Source organism: Dipteris shenzhenensis, chromosome 1 (genome assembly GCF_047967505.1).
Source record: "Dipteris shenzhenensis isolate YYH24624 ecotype China chromosome 1, Dip_SZ_1.0, whole genome shotgun sequence".
NCBI classification, from domain to species: domain Eukaryota; kingdom Viridiplantae; phylum Streptophyta; class Polypodiopsida; order Gleicheniales; family Dipteridaceae; genus Dipteris; species Dipteris shenzhenensis.
In genome coordinates this window covers 72,134,864-72,154,459 of record NC_141596.1, presented here as the reverse complement: position 1 = coordinate 72,154,459, position 19,596 = coordinate 72,134,864, and the positions used below count along the sequence as shown (strand labels likewise).

Sequence of the window (19,596 nt, the reverse complement as noted above, 5' to 3'; positions counted from 1 at the left end):
CCTTCGCACATATATGGACTACTCCCCATCCAAACCCCCACCGAAGTCACAAATTCCACAATCGTCACACAAGTTTCCACTCATAGGAGGGCCTTGTTTGCCCCTAACCCCAACCTCCTCCACATGAACTGGACCATGGTGAGTTGGCATGTGCAAGGCCTTCATAATCGAGCACGTCAACAGCAGCCGCACTAGCTCATCCTTTGCCACGAGTTGCAACGAGATTTGGTGGGTCGTTCTACTAACATTCTCATGATTTAGAGCACATTTTTTCACATTAGTAGATGATGGCATCGCCTTCTCCCAGGAGAGGGATGGAGATCAGTCCCTAGCAGTAGAAGAGTGGGGGGATATGCACCTCAATTTCCTAATCCTAGGCCACTGACGTTTTTGATCGGGGTGAGCTCATCGGTGAACAAATGGTCTAGATTGGCTGGAGGATGGGAGAATCCAAGATTGGGATTTTGAACATTATTTGTGTAACAGAGGCCATCTTTTTGAAGACAACTCAAAGAGTACCTCCCTGAACATAGAATTATGGATTGTTGGAGGAGACGTCAACAATCTAGAGTTTGAGGAGGACAAGCAGAGATGCCCCCCCTTAGAGCGCTATACCCAAGATGCCTCCTAAGAGCATTGTATCTGGGAGCAACTTATCTTCGTGATTATTGGTGGAGGTCCATGGCGAGAGGTAGAGTTCTCCAAAGTCCCACTCTTTCAACCATAGGTAGCATGACGGCTTACTCGAGCATTCTAATAGATTTTATGTTGGGGATGATGAAATGCACAAAGGAGGAGCCACATGTATCTTAGCTAGGACAACGATGTCAGATCATTCCCCAATAGTAGAACAGCCCCGTCATGAACTCCCGAATATGCCTTGCTACGAGCGGAGGTGCAACAGTCCATAGTAGAGATTTGACAACAGCTGCCCCTACCTCCCCAAGACATTAAACTAGTTGGGCAATAGCAGCAATCTAGAGCAGTAGTGATAAGCTCCAGCCACATGCATTGTAGAAAGAAATAAAGAAAGAACGTTTATTAAATTCTTTGGAAGACCCATGGGTCTATGAGACTGTGAAACCCTGGTACAATCAAGCTGTGAGGGTGGAGCTACTAAACGAGCATCCACACCAATGCACAATGTAAAAATAATGCAGAATGATAGTTCTAAGCCAACATAGTCATGTTGGTGATCGAACTACAAATGAGTCACATCATCATCATCATCCTCATCAGGACATGAGAGTTGGATGAGACACTAGAGGCAGGACATCGACGATAGAGTGTTGCCGGCCACTCGAGGATATGGTCCTGTGACAGCTCTTTCAAACGGACAGGATGACTCCAGCTTGTCTTGTGGCCCGTGACTTAGTTTGGGACCACGTTCCAGCGGTAGTCTCGCGGGATTTGTGCAAGATTCTAGAGGAGCCTTTCACGGATGAGGAGCTTTGGGAAGCCCTCAAGGCTCTCCCGACCCAGAAGTGTCCTGGCAAGGATGGCTGGGATGGTGGCCTAGTTGACTGAGGGAGGGCACGCGTTCCAGATTGATGAGGTCTCCCTAGCATACCGGATATAGGGTCAAAGCATTCAGAGGATAGAGCTCCATCAGGCGGTCCCTCCTGATAGCCTCGCTCCTCATTCTCCTCCGGAGGACAGCGCATGGGAGGTAGTAGCCAATATCACGGTGTGGAACATTTGGGTTGCTTGCTGCAGTCTGGTGATGGGTGAGCATCCAGTTCCACCCTCCGCTACCTTGGTTGTCATCTAGCAGGATATCATCTACACCCTCCACTCCACCTAGGAGCGTGGGACCCCAAGCTCTAGGGCAACTGTTGCTAGGCGTGCTCGTTTCTACAAGGCTTGGCCTGCAGGATTTTTTTACATATTCACTCCGTGAGGGATTTGCTGGTTGTATAGTCCCCCCACCTGGCTGTTAGGCCCCTTGTACCAGAGATCCCCTAGCAGTGAGTTGGGTTTCTCTGGAACAGGCCGGTTTTTTCTTCTTTCATCCTTTTCCAGTTTTTCCCATACTCAGCACCTTCGGAGCTGCTGTTTGGTGTGGAGTCTTTCAAGCATTAATAGAAGGTTCCTTTCTTTGCAAAAAAAAAAGCTCTCCATGTATTGCAGTAGTGCCACTCTTTACAGCCACAGGCTGTTGGCAGCCTGATTCACCTATGCAACAGACGTCTTAACATTCAGTGTGAGAAGTCACAAGTGAGCAGCTATCTGCATAGTTCGAAGCCCATTCACTAGAATTCAGAAAAACGCATTTTCAGATACTTGAAAGGCACCCAGCATCTTGGATTGTTCTATGCTAGGGGGTGTGACTTTCAGTTTCTTGCATTCAATGATTTACATTGGACTAATGGCTATGATACTAGATAGTCCACCAGTGGGAGCTGTTTCTTTCTTGGTAGTTCATGCATATCTTGGTTGAGCAAGAAACGCCCACTGTAGCCACTTCTTCATGTGAAACTGAGTACATGGGAGACTTGACAGCTACAGCTGGTGTGTATAGCTCAGGAGATTGATGGCCGACCTTCATGGCTTTATGCAACCACGTACTCCTATTCTCACTGACACTCAGCATGCTATTGCATTCAATGATAGATTGGACTAATAACTATGATACTAGATAGTCCCCCAATGGGAAGTGTTTCTGTCTTGGTAGCTCATGCATATCTTGGTTGAGCAAGAAACAACCCACTGTAGCCAATTCTTCATGTGTAACTGAGTACAGAGCAGACTTCACAGCTACAGCTGGTGTGTATGGCTCAGGAGATTGATGGCCGACCTTCATGGCTTTATGCAACCACGTACTCCTATTCTCACCAACACTCAGCGTGCTATTGCAGTAGGCATTGGGATCCTGTGTTTCATGCCCACTTGAAACCCAGGTACATTATCATTATGCTAGAGAGAGATTGCCCATAGGAGAGATCAGCTCGATCTATTGTCCTACACACCAAAACGTAGCAGATCTTTTCACCAAGGCACTCCCAGAGTAAAGTTTGAAGCTTTCCGCAAAGGTTTGAGCTTATTTCCTTCTGGTGATTGGTCCATTTCTATGCACATGTTCACACTACAAGGGGGATCTGTTAGATTATAATTACTATGGTGTGAACCTACCCTTGGGGAACTTTCCCCTCTAAATAAGAGGTTTTTCTCCCTAGGGTCAGTATTAGGATTATCCTCCTCCTGTTGATCTCTCTCTCCATAACACACACTTGTTCGATACGATTGTTTATGTGTTCAGCATTCACTATATCCAACAATTTCTAGGGCAATATTATCATCCTCCCCATTTAATATTTCCACTAAAGAATGGCAACCTTACCATTTTGCTTTTGGTGATGTGCTACTTTGTAGCTGAAATATAAAGACTTAGATTTTTGTCTCACAATAATCATACAGATTCTCTTATTGTGTGTTGAGGTTGCCTCCAGAGTGAATCGTAGTATTTGAGTATGGACACATAAGTTTACTACTCCCTGCTACAATTTTAACATCTACTGTTAATCATGAAGCATGATAGTGGTCGTAACAACACAGCTGTGTACCTGTTACATCGAAAATGAGACGAATGTCATAGAATCAGCTGGATGGATGCCTCCTTGTGTTTCATACAAGTCCTAAAAAGGTGTCATTGAGGTTGCAGGCCAAAGCACAGCTGCCTGACACCGCATGTTCCTTATGAAGAACATGTAATAACAACAATGACGCAAATTACACTTGAAGTCCCTTGATCAATTATAAAACAGCAAGCAGTACTGTTGAATACCTAAGCTGCAGCATGTATTAGAATGCATGAGTGACACTCCATAAACATTGCACAATAAGAGTCATATGTTGAAAATGTCTGATTATAAGCAACTTAGTAATCTGTGAAATGTATATAGAAGCCATCAAACAACAATCTCTTGCAGCTCCATAAAAATATAGTAGATGAGATGATAAAAGCACAATCGTCTTCAGCTTCATAATGATACAGTAATGTGTGTCTAAACATTAAGGTAAATTGTCAGAGCTTACTTGAATACGTTTCAAGCCTGGCAAAATGATCCCTTGGTCAGGATCTTCTCGTAACTCTAAATGTCCTGATGATTTCTCCAATAAATCATATATAACCTGCAAAGCAGATTAATGATAAATAAGATGGAATAACTTCAACAATTTTGAAAACTCAAACTCTTGACAATTCACAGTATATGTACCTCGTTGTAAACTTCCAAGTACGAGCATGTAACCTCAAAATCATGCTCCATTTCTTCCTTGGAAACCAGATGGAAGATGTCTTGCAAAGTGAGAACCATAAGACCCGGATCATCTGACGTTCCCGCCATTGTATATGTCTTTCCACTTGGAGATCACAATCACAAATGATAAATAGGACTGCTTATATTTTGAAATCAAGGCAATGGCCTAGAAATAAATTGCCTACCGCATGTTTGAAGAAAATAATGATAGCAATTTCAGAATGACCCCAAAAAGAAGATTCAAGAAAATGCTTCATAGTGAATGTAAGGGTTCACATACCTCCCGGTTGCCCCATAAGCAAAAATTGTAGCATTTAAACCTTGTACAACACCTCTTATTATCGATGCTGCTGTGCGGTTGTACACATCCTTTGAGAAAAAATATAGTCAGGACTACAAAGAATTGAAGACAAGTACATACTAATGAAAATCTCCAATCTATGTCCCTCCCAAAATGTGAAAGAAAATGCAAATGTGAAGCTCTCTCTCTCTCTCTCTCTCCCCCCCCCCCGCCTCCCTCATGCTGTGCTCTCTCTTTCTCTCTCTCTCTCTCTTTCTAGCCCGGAATGAGGAGGAGCTGAGAAGTTTACTTTTCAGTTGTGATTCCAAGGAATTCTGGAAGAAATTCCTTCGCTTGAAATCTCAAACTCCTCTTACAGACCCGCAGGTTTGGCTTGCCTATACTTCCACTTTATATGATATTCCAGACCAGGCACAGATCGACTTATCCCATGTGCCTAGACCCACCTCCTCTGCCTTATTCTCATCCAATAGTGTCCGAGCAGCAGCTCATCGTTTGAAGACTGGGAGAGCTAAGGACCATGATGGATTGCAAACGGAGTATGTAATCCATGGGATTGATGCCTTAGCTACAGTCCTCTCCCGTCTTTTTAACGAGTCCATTTGTACAGGTCTTCCACCTAGTTGGCTAGAAAAATACTATAGTATACACAAGTCGGGGGATCCTTTGGAGGCGTCGAACTACAGGACCATTATGATTGGCCATGTCATGGCCAAGATTTATGTGACCATTCTAGAAGGACATATAAATGACCATGCCGAGGCGACAGGCATGAGAGCTAGAGGGCAGGCAGGATTTCGTGCAGAGCACTCGACTCTAGATCATATCTTCACACTCAGGGCTTTGATTGAGGAGGCGAAGTCACGTAAGCAACGGCTCTATTGTTGCTTCGTGGACTTCAGAAAGGCATTTGACACTGTGCCGCGTTTCAGACTCTTCCAGCGACTTCGTGACTTGGGATTCAATGGGGAGATTCAATGGGCGATCATGGCCTTGTATGAGAGAGTCACAGGTAGAGTCAGGACACGGGCGGGGCTGTCGGGGAAAGTACGCAGTACGATAGGGGTGAAGCAGGGGTGTCCTTTGTCTCCGACACTCTTCGGTCTCTATATCGATGAGTTAGAGATGTACATACAGACGATGGGTGGTACAGGTTCTTTACTGGCAGGATCCACGATACCGATTCTCCTCTATGCAGATGACGTGGTTCTTATTTCTTCCTCCCAGCAGGGTTTACAGGCACATCTCCATGCACTCCACAGCTTTTGTCAGGACAGAGGGTTGTCTGTAAACCTTGGGAAGACCAAAGTCATGGTCTTCAACACGTCATACCAGGTTTATAGGAGAGGCGAGTTCTCTTTCACATTTGATGGGCAGGAGGTGGAGCTAGTCAGGGAGTATACATATTTGGGTGCCACATTTAGAGGTCCAGTCTTCACCATGACGCATGCAGCACGAGATAGGATCAGTAGAGGGCATGCCGCCTTGGCTCTTCTCGAGAGGCAGTGTGCACAGTCACATTTTCAGCATCCCGACACGAAGTCCTTACTTTTCGATACGCTGGTGAGACCTGCAGTCATGTATGCTAGCCCCTTTTGGGCAGGAGATCTCAGTGTTGCAGATTGGAGACGAGTAGAGAGGTTACAGATCATCATGTTCTCCAGATTGATCAGAGCGAAGCCCACAGTACCGCATCAGATTACGTTCGCAGAGTTCGGAGCTACACCCCTAGCGCTAGATGCAGCATTTCAGTCAGTTACATACTTGCATAGGATCAGGGCGCTCGGAGACTCAGCAGCAGGCAGAGCACGATTACCGTGGCTAGCACTGACATCCTCGCAGATGTTAGCGGAGAGAGGTCATACTTTTTGTTGGTACCACACACTCTCCAAATGGCTCACCTCGCTGGGCTTGGATATGGATAGGCTGCCACCATTTCGATACAGCATAGATGCCCCTCGCCTCCCTCTCACTCGACATGAGCTCAGCCAGGTTATCAGGGCAGATTTGTTGCAGCTACACACGTTTCGCACTTGGGTTCATCCCACGGAGCTTCCTACGAAGATGGCCACATATCGTGACCATTTTCTCAAGATTTCAGAGGATGGCTTCATCATATCCCCAGGATATATCGGCATTCATATGTCGCACTCACTCAGAATTGCCTTGGGCCAGCTCAGGGTATCTTCCCACAGATTAGACGTTGAGGCCGGCAGGATGCGTCGTACAGCTACCGGACATAGACCCAGGCGAGAGACTAGGATATGCCCTTGTTGCACTATGGGGGAGGTGGAGACTGAGGAGCACTTTGTTTGCAGATGCCCTTTATATTATGAGATCCGTGGCAGATTTCACTGTTTATTTGGGCACGGATTTGGACCTCTCTCTCGGATTATGGAGTATGAGGATCAGTATTGCTTAGCGTTGTTCATCAACGAGATCACCAGATACAGAGAGAGATTCCTCAGAGAGCACCGTCGCATCCCTGCCAGAGACCTAGTTATTCATGAGGAGCAGGACGAGGCGCAGGACCATGAGCACAGAGATAGCCCATCTTGCCAGAGAGCACCGATGGTTCCACCCCGAGGATGTACATATGACATGATCCGGCAGCACCGCAGGATGATCTTACACAGAGGCCGTACCCGTCGCTTTATTTCTAGACGACGGAGGATGATGGCAGATTTTTGGAGGAGATTGCTCCATGGAGACTTGGCACCGCCAGCAGCCCATTTGACACTTGCCCAGATCTTCACACTCATGGCAGGAGGCATGGTCGATGGCCATGACTTCCATCATTTCTTTGGATCACAGACCCCTTAGGGAAGACGATGTTCCTCATATTTCATATTTTACATTTTGTATCTAGGCATTTTTGGTACTCTATTTCATTTCATTTTGTATCCAGGATTTTTGTAGCCATTTTTGGCATCTTAGCGGTATTACGATGAGGCCACCTAGTTGGCGCATCGTTGATGATGTATTTTCCTTTCGGATGATTTTGTGTCCCATAGGCCATGTATGGCCTTCCGTGGACCTTTAATAAAATTTCTTTCTTTCTTTCTTTCTCTCTCTCTCTACAAATCAGAGAGCAAAAGGGGATGGTCAGACCACTACAGGACATAGAGGGTGATCAGGCACAGCGGCACGTCACAGACTTCTATACATTTGAGTCAGCCCCCGGGCACAGTGGAGTGGAGGAAGAGGAGCTAGCCGATATAAGAGCAATCTAGATGAGCAGCCAGCACAGAACCACTGAGAGAGGGGCGCAGAAGCCACATGTGCGACAGAGAAGCCCCAGAGTACACTCTATTGAGGTCCGACCTATTAGCCCAGAGAGTCCAGAGAGCGAGGAGACCACGTCCCCCACCGCAGCGCGAGACAGCTCAACAGACGCAGATACAAGACATCTTTGCAGCCCACCAGAGAGCCATCACCCAGGCTTCGGTTTCATCCCAACGCCTGGATAGATTGATTGATATGGCCCACTCTACAGCCGTAGTTGACTTTTTTTTGTCTATGATTATGATTATGATTCTGTTAGCATAGACTAATACTCAGCAAGAGTCGTAGCTTACCCTTTGCTTCAGCCCACTGAGGCTTGTATGAGTTCGCTTTTCTGTGCACTTTGAGGTCTCCCATGGACGTTAATATATCTTTTTTTTTCTTTCTCTCTCTCTCTCTCAGAGGGGCTCCATAGACACCTTGACCTACTACAGCAACACACATTTTGGACCTAGTTGGGACCGAGTGAACTCCCAGTGAAGCTTAGCTTCTACAGAGATCACTTCTTACATATCACAGCGGAGGGTTTCATTGACCCACCACGATACATGTAGATTCACCTACCCCACTCGCTGAGGATCTCTCTTGGGCAGTTCCAGGTCTCTTCACATAGACTTCGTATCAAGAGCGGCAGAGCAGAGCGACTACCCAAGGAGAGGCGCATATGCACACTGTGTGACATGCACGAGGTTGAGACAGAGGAGCATTTCATCTTCAGGTGTCCTATTTACTATGAGATCCGAGGGCATTTCTACTGCCTCTTCAAAGATAACTATGGGATTTGGGCTCGTTTCCTCTCCTACCTAGACCAGCGGTGTTTGGCAGGTTTCCTTCATGAGGTACGTAGACACCGCAAGAGGATACTCCGAGCACAGAGACAGGAGCATACTTCTTCCTCGGTTGATCCCTCTCAAAGCTCTATCACGGAGTTCTTCCAACCAGATCACATGGACCCCCAGGAGATGAGGCCTCGACATGACTGTGGCCCAGAGCCTATGACCTCACAGCTTAGACAGAGGGTTGACACACAGATCACACTTGGGGACATCCCCTCCTTGTTTAGAGTCAGAGCCTGACCGACGGGGGTCACAGTAGCTCTGGTTAGACGCGGAGCCACGACCAAGAGACGTGCCAAGACTGCACCTTTGAGAGGCCAACAGCACTCTATTGGCGACTTCATGCCTCCATTGCCTCATCCACCCTGATGTCCTGCTGCTAATGATGATGATGCTGAGATTGATATATTGTTGACCATCAACATGACTGCTGTACTTAGGACTTAGTGCCATTCTGCATTTTTTGCATTTTGCATTGGTGTGGATGCTCGTTTAGTAGCTCCACAACCATAGCTCGTTTGTACCAAGTTTTTCATAGTCTCATAGACCCATCGGTTTTCCGAAGACTTTAATAAACTCTCTCTCTCTCTCTCTCTCTCTCTCTCTCTCTCTCTCTCTCTCTCGCCTCGATCAACTGGCTGCTGGTGCCCCCCTCCCGCGTGGAGCACACCTCCCTGCTCCCGCATGGCATGAAATTTGTGCCCCCCCTGCTGCTGGTTGCGCGTCTTTTGTGCGCCCCCCTGCTGCTGGTTGTGCGCTGCAGCCCCACCATGTTGTTGGTGCTGCTGCGCCTTGGCGTGGAGCTGCCTTGGGCTGGGCGACAACCCTGCAGCCCCCTTGACTGCTAGGAGCAGCCCCCACAGCCCTCTAGGGCTCTCTTGGGGGCCTTGGCTGCCCCCGCTTGCTCCACAACAGTGCGCGATTAGGCACACTGCCTCCCACGACTACCTCAACACCGACCTACCCTTGACACACTCCCCCGAATCTGCTACATGCCTCTCCAACTGACCGTACCTGCAAACACAGAACAGCCATCAGCATAGATCAACAAAGGGGTAAAAAATCTTGATGCTTTCTTGAAATTACAGAGATTTCATAATGCCTACACAAGGATTCATAGAAGACACATGGGGCAAACAAGCTCTGAATAATGCCGTGGCAGCCCTCTCATCGTCAGGGACAGCTCACAAAACAACAAAAGATGTATTGGCCTGCCTCAACAAAATATGCCTTGCACTTATTGAGAGGACTGATAGTTTGGAAGCCTTAAATGTGGCTCTAATGGCTGAGAAGGCTCATGTGGACAAGACACTTAATGAATTCAAGGAGGAGGAAAAATACAGGAGGAATGGAGGAAAGAAAAGGCAAAGCATGAAGAGTGAGAGAAAGAGAAAGTACGATGGGCAACCGAAAGAACCAGCCTCAATGACAAGATACATGCACTAGGGACTGAACTACAGCAAATGAGAGATATGCAAGGGACCTCACAAGGAGAAAATGCAACCCTCAAGAGGGACATGGCTGCCAAGGAGGCTACAATGAATGGCAAACATGCTGAAATTACACAACAGCTCACTAAAAGGAAAGAAGAGATGCTTGAATGGACAGCTGTGGTTAAAAAGGGAGCAACGGCTCCTAAGAAGAAATTAATTTCAGAAACTCTTGAAGAAGAGAAAACGAAGGCTAGCAAAGCATTAAATGTCCTGGTAAGAGGCTTGACAATAGGGGCTGAAGAGGCTGTAGAGGTCAATATCTCTGCTGCTAAACCACACAGCAAAGTCAACCACACTCAATCTTCAGTAGACCAGAACTCTGAATGCACCTAACTAAACCTGAGTCACCTCCTTCTCGCAAGGGCAATGTCCTCCAGTCGTGGAAGTCGATTCCCAAGAGCTTCTGAATCACGGTCATCCTTCGGCAAGGTCCCTACCTTCAGGCTCCCACACCTATGAGCCTCCTACTTGGGCTCTGATTCCATGTTAGAAATGACCCAACAGAGGGTACGCACAGCGGAAGACTGGTAGAATTGCCCAGGAGCTCACACAGTGTGGTGTGGGGTGTGGAATCACAAACTTCTTAAACTTATGTGCATAGAATAGATGTGCAGACTCATCAATAGACAATGAGCCAGCCAGATAGAGAAACCACCAAAATAATATATTTCCGTCCAAAGCTATGGACACAATACAAAAGAGATAGATCCATAGTCCCACCAATGGTGTGGGGATCCTACTACGGGTTAGGGGCTCCTATCGGAGGGAAAGCCGCCCATCCTTATCACAAATCTAGATGTTTGGCACACAAATGCATGCTCCCTCTATGATGTCCCAGGTCAGACACCACCTGATATGACCTCTATGCCCAAGCCCACTATGTGCCACCCATTTACTGCACAAAATGTATAGGCTGCCCTTCTCCGGCTTCATAACCGGAGATCACCAGATCATGAGGGGCTATGCACTGAGCACTTTGCACATGGGCAAGAGGTCTTGACCCTAGTCTTAGCGCAGCTATTCAATCATGATGTATGCCATGGCTTCCTGGCTACCTAGAGCACTGCCACCATAGTACCGGTACACAAGGCAGGTGACCCCATGGATATTGGGAATTACCGTACTCTCATGATTGGCCACACTTTGGCTAAGATATATGGGTCGGTACTAGAGAGAGAGATCAGCAGCCACACAAAGGGTCACGGGTAGGGAGCTCTTGGACAGGGAAGTTTTCGGAGACAGCACTCCACCTTGGACCACATCAAGGTGATATCATTGAGGAGGCAAAGTCGAGGCACCAGAAAGTATACACTTGCTTCGTAGACTTTTGTAAGGCATTTGATATTGTCCCACGTTCTTGCTTGATCAAGAGGTTACAAGAGTTGCACCTCCCAGAGATCATGATTAGGGGGCTGATGAGTCTATATGAGTCCGTCAGAGGGAGAGTACATGTCTCGGGTGGTCTATCAGATTGGGTTGAGAGCACCTTTGGAGTGATTGATGCCATCATTCAAACAGTGACATTCCTCCACAGAGTCTGGGCCTTACCCCAGTGGAGATTATCGAGGCTAGCATTGGAGTCTTCCAGGCAGCTGGCAGAGAGCGATGTTGATACAGCATGGTACGCATGGGTATCCACATGGTTTGGTAGCCACCGCATTCAGATGGACAAACTTACCCCCTTTCAGTTTAGCATAAATGCACCACTCGAGGTGTGATCCCACGAGATGAGGTCAACCGCATCATACGGTTGAACCTCCTCCAGCTCCATACGTATCAAGCTTTGGGGGGACACCAAGAGTTCCCCACCAAGATCCACTTCTACCATGACCACTTCCTGAGGCGGCATGGGCTTTGGGTGGGCCCCTTTCTTCTGGGCCGCGGTGCTGTCCATTGTCAAACTGCTCCGGTTGCTGCGTTTGTTGAAGTCCTCCAGATTGAGTTGCTTTTGTGTTTTCGCCTTGTCACCATTCCCCTTCCCCATCTCCACGCGTATGCAAATTTGGAGCGAAGGGTCTCCCGCCTAGTCTCCTGTCCTCATCCCCCTGTTCCCTTCATTATGGGAGAGGCAGCTGCCAGCAGCAGGCAAAGAAGGGATTGCAACTGTTGAAGAAGAAGAAGAAGAAGAAGAAGAAGAAGACATTAAAAAAAAAGAAAAAAGGTCAAAGCTGCGAGCGGGGTTTTAAAAAAAAGAAAAAGCAAAAGCGAGAGGGTTTTGGGGGGGGGGGGGGGGGGCTGAGCGGGGGGTAGCAGGGGGGTAGCGGAGGGGTAGCGAGGGGGTACAGATGGGTAGCGAGGGGTAGCAGCGAGGAAGTAGTGGAGGGGTAGCGGAGGGGGTAGCGGAGGGGGTAGTAGAGGGGTAGCGGGGGTAGCGGAGGGGGTGGCAGAGGGGTAGCGGGGGGGGGGGGGTAACGAGCGGGTAGCAGAGGAGTAGCGGAGGGGGTAGCAAGGGGGTAGCGGGGGTAGTAGAGGGGATAGCAGGGGGGTAGCGAGGGGTAGCGGGGGGGTAGCGAGGGGTAGTGGGGAGGTAACGAGGGGGTAGCGAGGCCTTGCTAGCCTATGAGACAAAGGTACAAAATCAAAAGTAACTGATACAAGCCGCTATGAGCTGAAGCAAAGGGCTCACTAAGGCCCTTGCTGAAAGCTAAGTGCTAAACTAGTGAGCAAAATGGCAAATAGCAAAATAGTATCAGGTGTTCAGAGCTAACGCTCCAGTAACACATATAGGCTCCACATATCCAATTGCCATGGTGGTTCTCTGATGGGATGTGAGGAGCTCTTGTATTTGTGTCTGTCGAGTTGTCTCTCGAGGTGTCAGAGCGTGTGGTCTCCTCAATCTCTGTATCCGATGGGCCATGTCAAGGGTGACGGCTCATCTCTGGCGGTCTCCTTTGAGGAGGGCTGAAATAGACCCGACCTTGATCATGTGCTCTGGTCACTCTCCGTGCCATGTGGAGTGCTCGCTTCTCGCTTGGTAGCATCGTGGCGGTGACTCTCACTGCTAATCCATGATGCTCTCATCTCGTTAAGCTTCTCTCCCTCAGCCTCCCCAAGAGCTGACTCAAATGTATAGAAGCTTGTGACACGTGTCTGTGCTCGGTCGATCTCGGTGACCTATGGCTTTGCCTCTACTCTCTGGTCTGTCGCATCAGTATATACATGTGTCGTCGCATCTCAATTAGATAGAGCCCAACACAAACTTGGTTGGGAAAATGAATCAGCCGTGTAAGCGGACCAAAGCCAAGCCCCTCCTAAAAGAGACAATGATATCGCTCTAGCAGACACATAGAAAGTGTTCCTCTGTCTCAACCTCCCTCATTAGGCATAGTCTGTAGATTTTCTGCTCTCTGGGTATGCTTGCAGCTCTCCCTGCCTCAATCCTCAACTGATGTGACGAGACTCACAACTGTCTGATGGTGATCCTCACTGAATGTGAGACTCTCCTATCCTTGAGATACTAAGGTCTGATGACGAGACCATACTCCGACCCACATCCTCGACCTCTATGGTTACCACCACTATTTCACCACCATCATCCACCTCATCATCTATGCCACCTCTCTCCTCCCCCTCTCCTGCATCATCATCACAGGTCTCCTCTCCAATAGCCTCAACACTGGCCCCACCGGCCACGGCTCCATAGTACTTTCCCCTCATATCACCTCTATCTCTCAGTCAGCCACCCTTCATCACCTCGACCAGCCTCGCTACTCCTACATACCACTCCCCCGCCCAGATCATGCTGTCCCCACCCTTAGTACAACCTCAACAGCCCACCTTCATTCCAACCCCTCTCGAGATCCAGTTCCCACCTGGACCAGGACATCTTAGGCCCCCACCAGATGCTTGGGACTCCCTATTGGCTAAGATACACACCATCCGGGCCCGTCAAGTAGAGCTGACACATTACACCCAGGAGCAGGCCCGCATTATACACGAGCAGGGCACCCTTATCCAAGGACTCAGACACGACATCACACAACTTCGAGAGGAGCTCGGGACCCTCAGAGCAGCGCCTGGAGGGATCCCAGTCACATAGATGGAGGCACAAATAGCCATGATACAGTCGACTATAGCAGAGACGACTAGATGGACGTGGCGAAACGGGAGCCCGCAAAGGCAACCGTTTCAGCCGCCATACAGGAGCAATAGCAGAGGGCTTCGAAGGCCCTCAACATCCAGATATGAGGGATCGAGCGAGACAACACTAGCACCACTACAGCGCCCATGGAGGAGGCGATCACCTTTGTGACCACCACCATGGGGGTCCCCGACCATGGCATAGAGGGAGCATGGCGTGTTGGGAGAGATCCCAACCGAGAGCAGCCCCTAGTCATTCGCTTCAAAGATTCACATGCTCGACTAGCGACACTCCGACGCCGAGCCGCTCTACGAGAGCATCCCACCCTGTCCATGGACGAGGATTTGACACCACTATAGATTGAGGAGCGATGAGTTCTTCTACAGCAGCGGGATGTTTCTCGCAAGGAGGGGAATCGGCCGTGGTCCGAGATGGTAGGTTGTTGACCGGCACCTGTCGTGCTCCCACCCGTACCCCCTAGGGATACGGGGCCTATGAGACTCAGGTTTTCGAGACCCTAGACTGCACCATTTGGAACTGTAATGGCACCTTATGGTCAGACCCAGGGAACTTCTCGGAGTCTTATACAGGACGAGACATAGTCTTTTACACAGAGACACACCAGAGCCTAGAGCATCCACTACCGATAGTCAGTGGCTACACATGGGAGTCAGCCTTCAAGGATGAGACGAGGGATACAGGAGTCGTCCGAGGATCAAGCAGGGTCGCAGTATTGTACAGGTCTTCCCTTGCTGGAGCCATCTCCATTGAGAGAAGGACGTACACTCCCGATTCATGTGGATCCGGATACGACGCACAGACACCCGTAACCTTTTCATAGCAATATGCTACTTCCCGCCAGACACATCCCACTTCGCCAGAGTGGCACGAGAGGAGGGTGAGACATTGCCATATGCACCCTTACATCACGATATCCCAGACCTTTCAGCCCAAAGTGAAGTTCTCCTTGTTGGGGACTTCAATGCCAGGACGAGCACACGCCAGGCACCACTCCTGGACTTCCGAGCAACTCTATCATGCTACCAGACATGAACCTAGACGGAGCAGGTATGACCAAGACCTCATCGGACCGACACCTGTTACACCATATGGACACACGCTCCTTGATCTGGGCAGGATGCATGATCTCATCATCTACAACGGGCTTGACCTATGGCCCTCCTCAGGTGGTTTTACTTGCTTCCCACACGGGGGGGGGGGCACTAGTGTAGTAGATTACATCATGGGATCCCCTACCTTCACTTCATGTATCACCGACTTCACCGTAGCACCACTCCCTCCAAGAGCTAATCACACATACCTATTCTTCACTATCACCACCCCACGCTTAGCCACACCACACACACCACATAGGAAGCACGACACCTACCACGACATACACTTTGATCACAGCCTCTCACCGGCCTACTCTTGATGCCTAAACAGACTCCTAACCTACATCGATCACATACCACTCATAGAGGACCGTGCTGCCTTGATTAGTCGCACACTCCACGAGGCTGCCCTCCAAATCTTTCCCCACACCACACGGTCCACTAGACCACCATCTTTTGGTTCTATACCCTGCAACAATTGGTATGATGTGGAGTGCAAGGCTTATCACCGATAGCTCCAACTTGAAACTAAATGTCACCTCCCGAACACACCAGACACGGTACACAAGTACCGACGTCTCGTACGTCGGAAGAAGCAGGCATTTCTTCGTCGAAATGAGGAGCTGTTGCACATCTTGTACAGCAACAACTCTAAGGATTTTTGGTGGAGATTCCTTGAGCGTAGGTCTCCATCACCCCTCACCGACACGAGAGTCTGGCACACCTATGCACACCATCTTTATGAAGTCCCACACCAGCCCACTCCAGGTCTCATACACACACCTCGCCCCACCACTTGCACGTTGTTCACCAGAGGGGGAGTCAAGGACGGGACATTGAAATTGCACAATGGCCGAGCTAAGGATCACGAGGGGCTATGCACTCAGTTTATCGCATATGGGATCGACACGTTAGCCCCAATTGTTATGCTCTAGCCGAGATAGCATGACCTCGGATAGATCGGTGGGCATTTTCTCTTAGATGACCAACTTTTGTAATAGTTAATGTGCGTAATTAAATGGTCAAGAGAAGTAACTGCCAAGGTCCTAGGTGAGGGCGTAATGGCATTGACTAGGTAGTTCTAATAGGGCTAGGGCCTAGGTGCATCTAAATGTGCAAATTGCCAAGGGGCAATTTGTTTTAAAGGAACTCCAAGAGAGGGGTGAAAAAGGATGCATCTAAGAAGGGGCCTAAAATGAAGACATGTGGCCAGGAACTATCTAGGGAATTGAGGGTCTCAGGGATAAGGATGAAGGAATTAACGAAAATATCACGCATCAGGTCCCTGAGAGTTGGCTGGGAGGAATAATCGTCTGCCATCGCTCGTGACTTGTATCCACGCTTGAAGTAGAGCTTCGCAAATTAGAGAAAGAATATCTTACATTTTGGTATCAGAGCCGAGGCAAGGAAGAGTTCAACGGGCTCAACCTCACCTAGGAATTTTACGGAAAGCTGACGGAAGGCTGTGCGTGGACGGACAGTAGACGACCGGTGTGGGTGATTTGCTGATCACCGTGAGGCGTTGCGCGGTGGCTTGGTAGAAGAGAATCGACGAATGATAGAATTGTCGATCATACGGGTTGCGGTTAGAACCAATCGAGAAGGGGCAAAGTTGATCGCGATTTCAAGCGACTGGGAGAACTAAGTCGTGACTGTAGTTTAATTCGAGACTTCGTGCAACTAGTAGTAGCGTGAGAAGTGACTTGTCCATGGCTACAGCAGTTGGGTGCTTCATCGTGTGGCGTATACTCTGAGCGCCGATACAAGGATTTGGAAAGCGATAGCCAGGGGTAATTTAACGTAAAAAAAAATTACTCGCCCGCAGCCAACAACGAACTGTTGGGCTTTGGATAGCGTGGTGGTTCGCGGGTCAGACGGGACTTCTGAAATTGTGGCTGGACCTAGAGGGTTGCCGTGACGACGGATAGCAGCAGTTCGGAGGCTGGAGACCGTGTGGTCCGAAATACTCACCGCAATAAGAGAAGGATATCCCGCTAGCTAGCGCTTTGTTTGCATCGGAGTTACATCGGGCGTTGGTACCTTTAACGTGGAGATTCCAGGGAGCATTTTATTTCGAAAAAAAAATTCTGAGTTGCAGTTAATTCGTTCTATACAGCAGGGATTGTCGTTTATCTTTTCTGTATTTTTTTTTTTTTTTTTATAAGGGGAAAATCCACCATTTTTTTTTTTTTAAAAAAAAACCCCACAACAAAGAAAGAAAAAAAAAAAAAAACCCCTCTTCCACTGTGAACCTATGGAAGCAGAAGGACAGAATTCAAGAGTGAATCCTAGCGAGTCTAGAGTACAGTCTACACAACAGATGTCACATCAGGCAGCACCTACTTTAATTGGTAGGATTTCGATATTAGAGGATGCTTTACAGCAGATTATGAACCAGCAGCTTCAAGTGAATGCTGGTCAAAATGGGATTAGGGAGATGGTGCAAGCCTTGTCGGCTAGACCGTCTAGGATTGATAAGGGCAAAGCTCCAGCAGAGCCAGAGCCCAGTATACATTCCTTAGAGCGCGCAAGGATCAAAGTGCCCAATATCGCTAATTATAGACCGGAGAAGTACGCTGGTCGGATGACCGAGCGCAGCTCTGATGTGATCGAGGTTTGGTTGCACAAGTGGGAAGAAGCCTTCGCCATTTGTGAGATTAAATCCGATCTAAAGAAAATCCGCGAGGCCACACACCTGTTTATTGAGGCAGCGGACAGATGGTGGATAAAGCAATAGAATGATCAAGTTGCTCCAACCACCTGGGAAGGGTTTAAAGCTGAGTTCAAGAAACACTTTCTCCCACCTGATGAAGAATCCCGAGCTTAAGATGCTTATAGAAATCTTCGTCAGAGGAGCTTGTCAGTGGCAGAGTACACTGACAAATTCAGGGAATGTGTCATGAAGATAACAGACCCTCTCCCTATGTCGGTTCAGTTAAAGGACTATATCTATGGACTGAACGACAAGATCAAAATGGAAGTTCGGGCTAAATATGTGACTACACTAGATGAATCTATAGCAGTAGCCCTGAACTATGAGGATGCCAGAGGCAGATCTGGTGGATTTGTGCAGGCAGGGACTCAGTATGAGCACCCGAGAAAAGGGGGATTTCAGAGGAAATGGGTTTCAAAGACAAGTGTCTCGCAGCCAAGTGGCCAAACCAAGCTGGTGAAGCCGGTTGAGGGACCAGTAAAGACAAGTACCACCGTTGGGGTGAAAAGGAAAATAACTCCAATGGCAGCCCGGGCTTGGTCAAAGTCCTCGTTGACCCCTAAACAAAAAGAGAAAGCTAGAAAAGAAGGATTGTGCTTCGGCTGCCTTCAGCGACATCAGTGGAAGGATTGTCCACTGAATAAAGATCGTCGCACGGCTAGTATGATAATATCTGAATGCGACGTGGAAATGCAAGAGAGTCCCAATGCGGAACATATGCAGATGCAACTGGCGGGACCTTCTCAGAGATTAGTACCTTGTTTGTTATGTGTATCTGTTGCTAAGTTAGTGACGAGTGCACCTGATAACATCCTATCTAAGCCCGCAGCAACGGGGTATACGGCCTTTAATGATACGGAGTTAATTAAAATGAAAGGGCAAGTGGCCAGTCATGATGTCATTGTGTTGTTTGACTCGGCGTCAACTCACAATGTGATTAACTCCAAGCTCGTGAAGAGGCTGAAATTAAAGACAAGTCCATCTGACTATGCGTATACAGTCAGGATGGCAGATGGAAGTTCAACTGAAGTATGGGACCAAAGGGTTACCCAGTTGGAGCTTCGGATTCAGGACTATGCTGAGAAGCTTGATTTTGAAATGACCAAGCTTGCTCATGCAGATATAGCCCTGGGAATGGCGTGGCATTCTAGGAAGAATCCAGCCATTGATTGGAAAAAGCACGTATATCAATTCAAGATGAATGATGTGCTTTATGTCTTACGAGGTGAAAAAGATATACCTCAGGGACCGTTGGTTTCCGTGATGGAAATCAGAAAGGCTCAAGTAGAGTTTTTGTACCTTTGCACAGCATCGGTAGAGTCGGTGGATGAGTCTTCGACTAGCACTGATGTTACGCAAAGTGGTCAGATGGCCAAGCTGGCTAATCTTATAACAGAGGAGTTCTCTGAATGTTTTAGGGATGAACTACCTTATGGGTTACCTCCAGAGCGGAAAGTTCAGCATAAGATTGAACTGATCCCGGGGGCAGAACCTGTAAATAGACCTCCCTATA

General features: G+C 48.3%; 1 protein-coding gene across 3 annotated transcripts in view; it reads right to left on the bottom strand.

Annotated features, from left to right (window-relative positions):
- The window catches only part of LOC147906335 (kinesin-like protein KIN-8B), a 94,112-nt gene that overhangs the window by 38,931 nt on the left and 35,585 nt on the right, over positions 1–19,596 (bottom strand). For 2 of the 3 annotated variants that reach the window (XR_015541417.1, XM_087378134.1), the window contains exons 4-6: positions 4,540–4,628; positions 4,218–4,362; positions 4,036–4,131 (exon numbers count right to left, since the gene is read on the bottom strand). Coding sequence is in view for 2 of the 3 variants with exons in the window: in XM_087378134.1 (XP_087234260.1) it covers positions 4,036–4,131; positions 4,218–4,362; positions 4,540–4,628 (330 nt within the window). In the remaining variant the exon portion in view is untranslated. The remainder of the gene's footprint in view (positions 1–4,035; positions 4,132–4,217; positions 4,363–4,539; positions 4,629–19,596) is intronic. The other variant, XM_087378144.1, reaches the window with a different exon arrangement.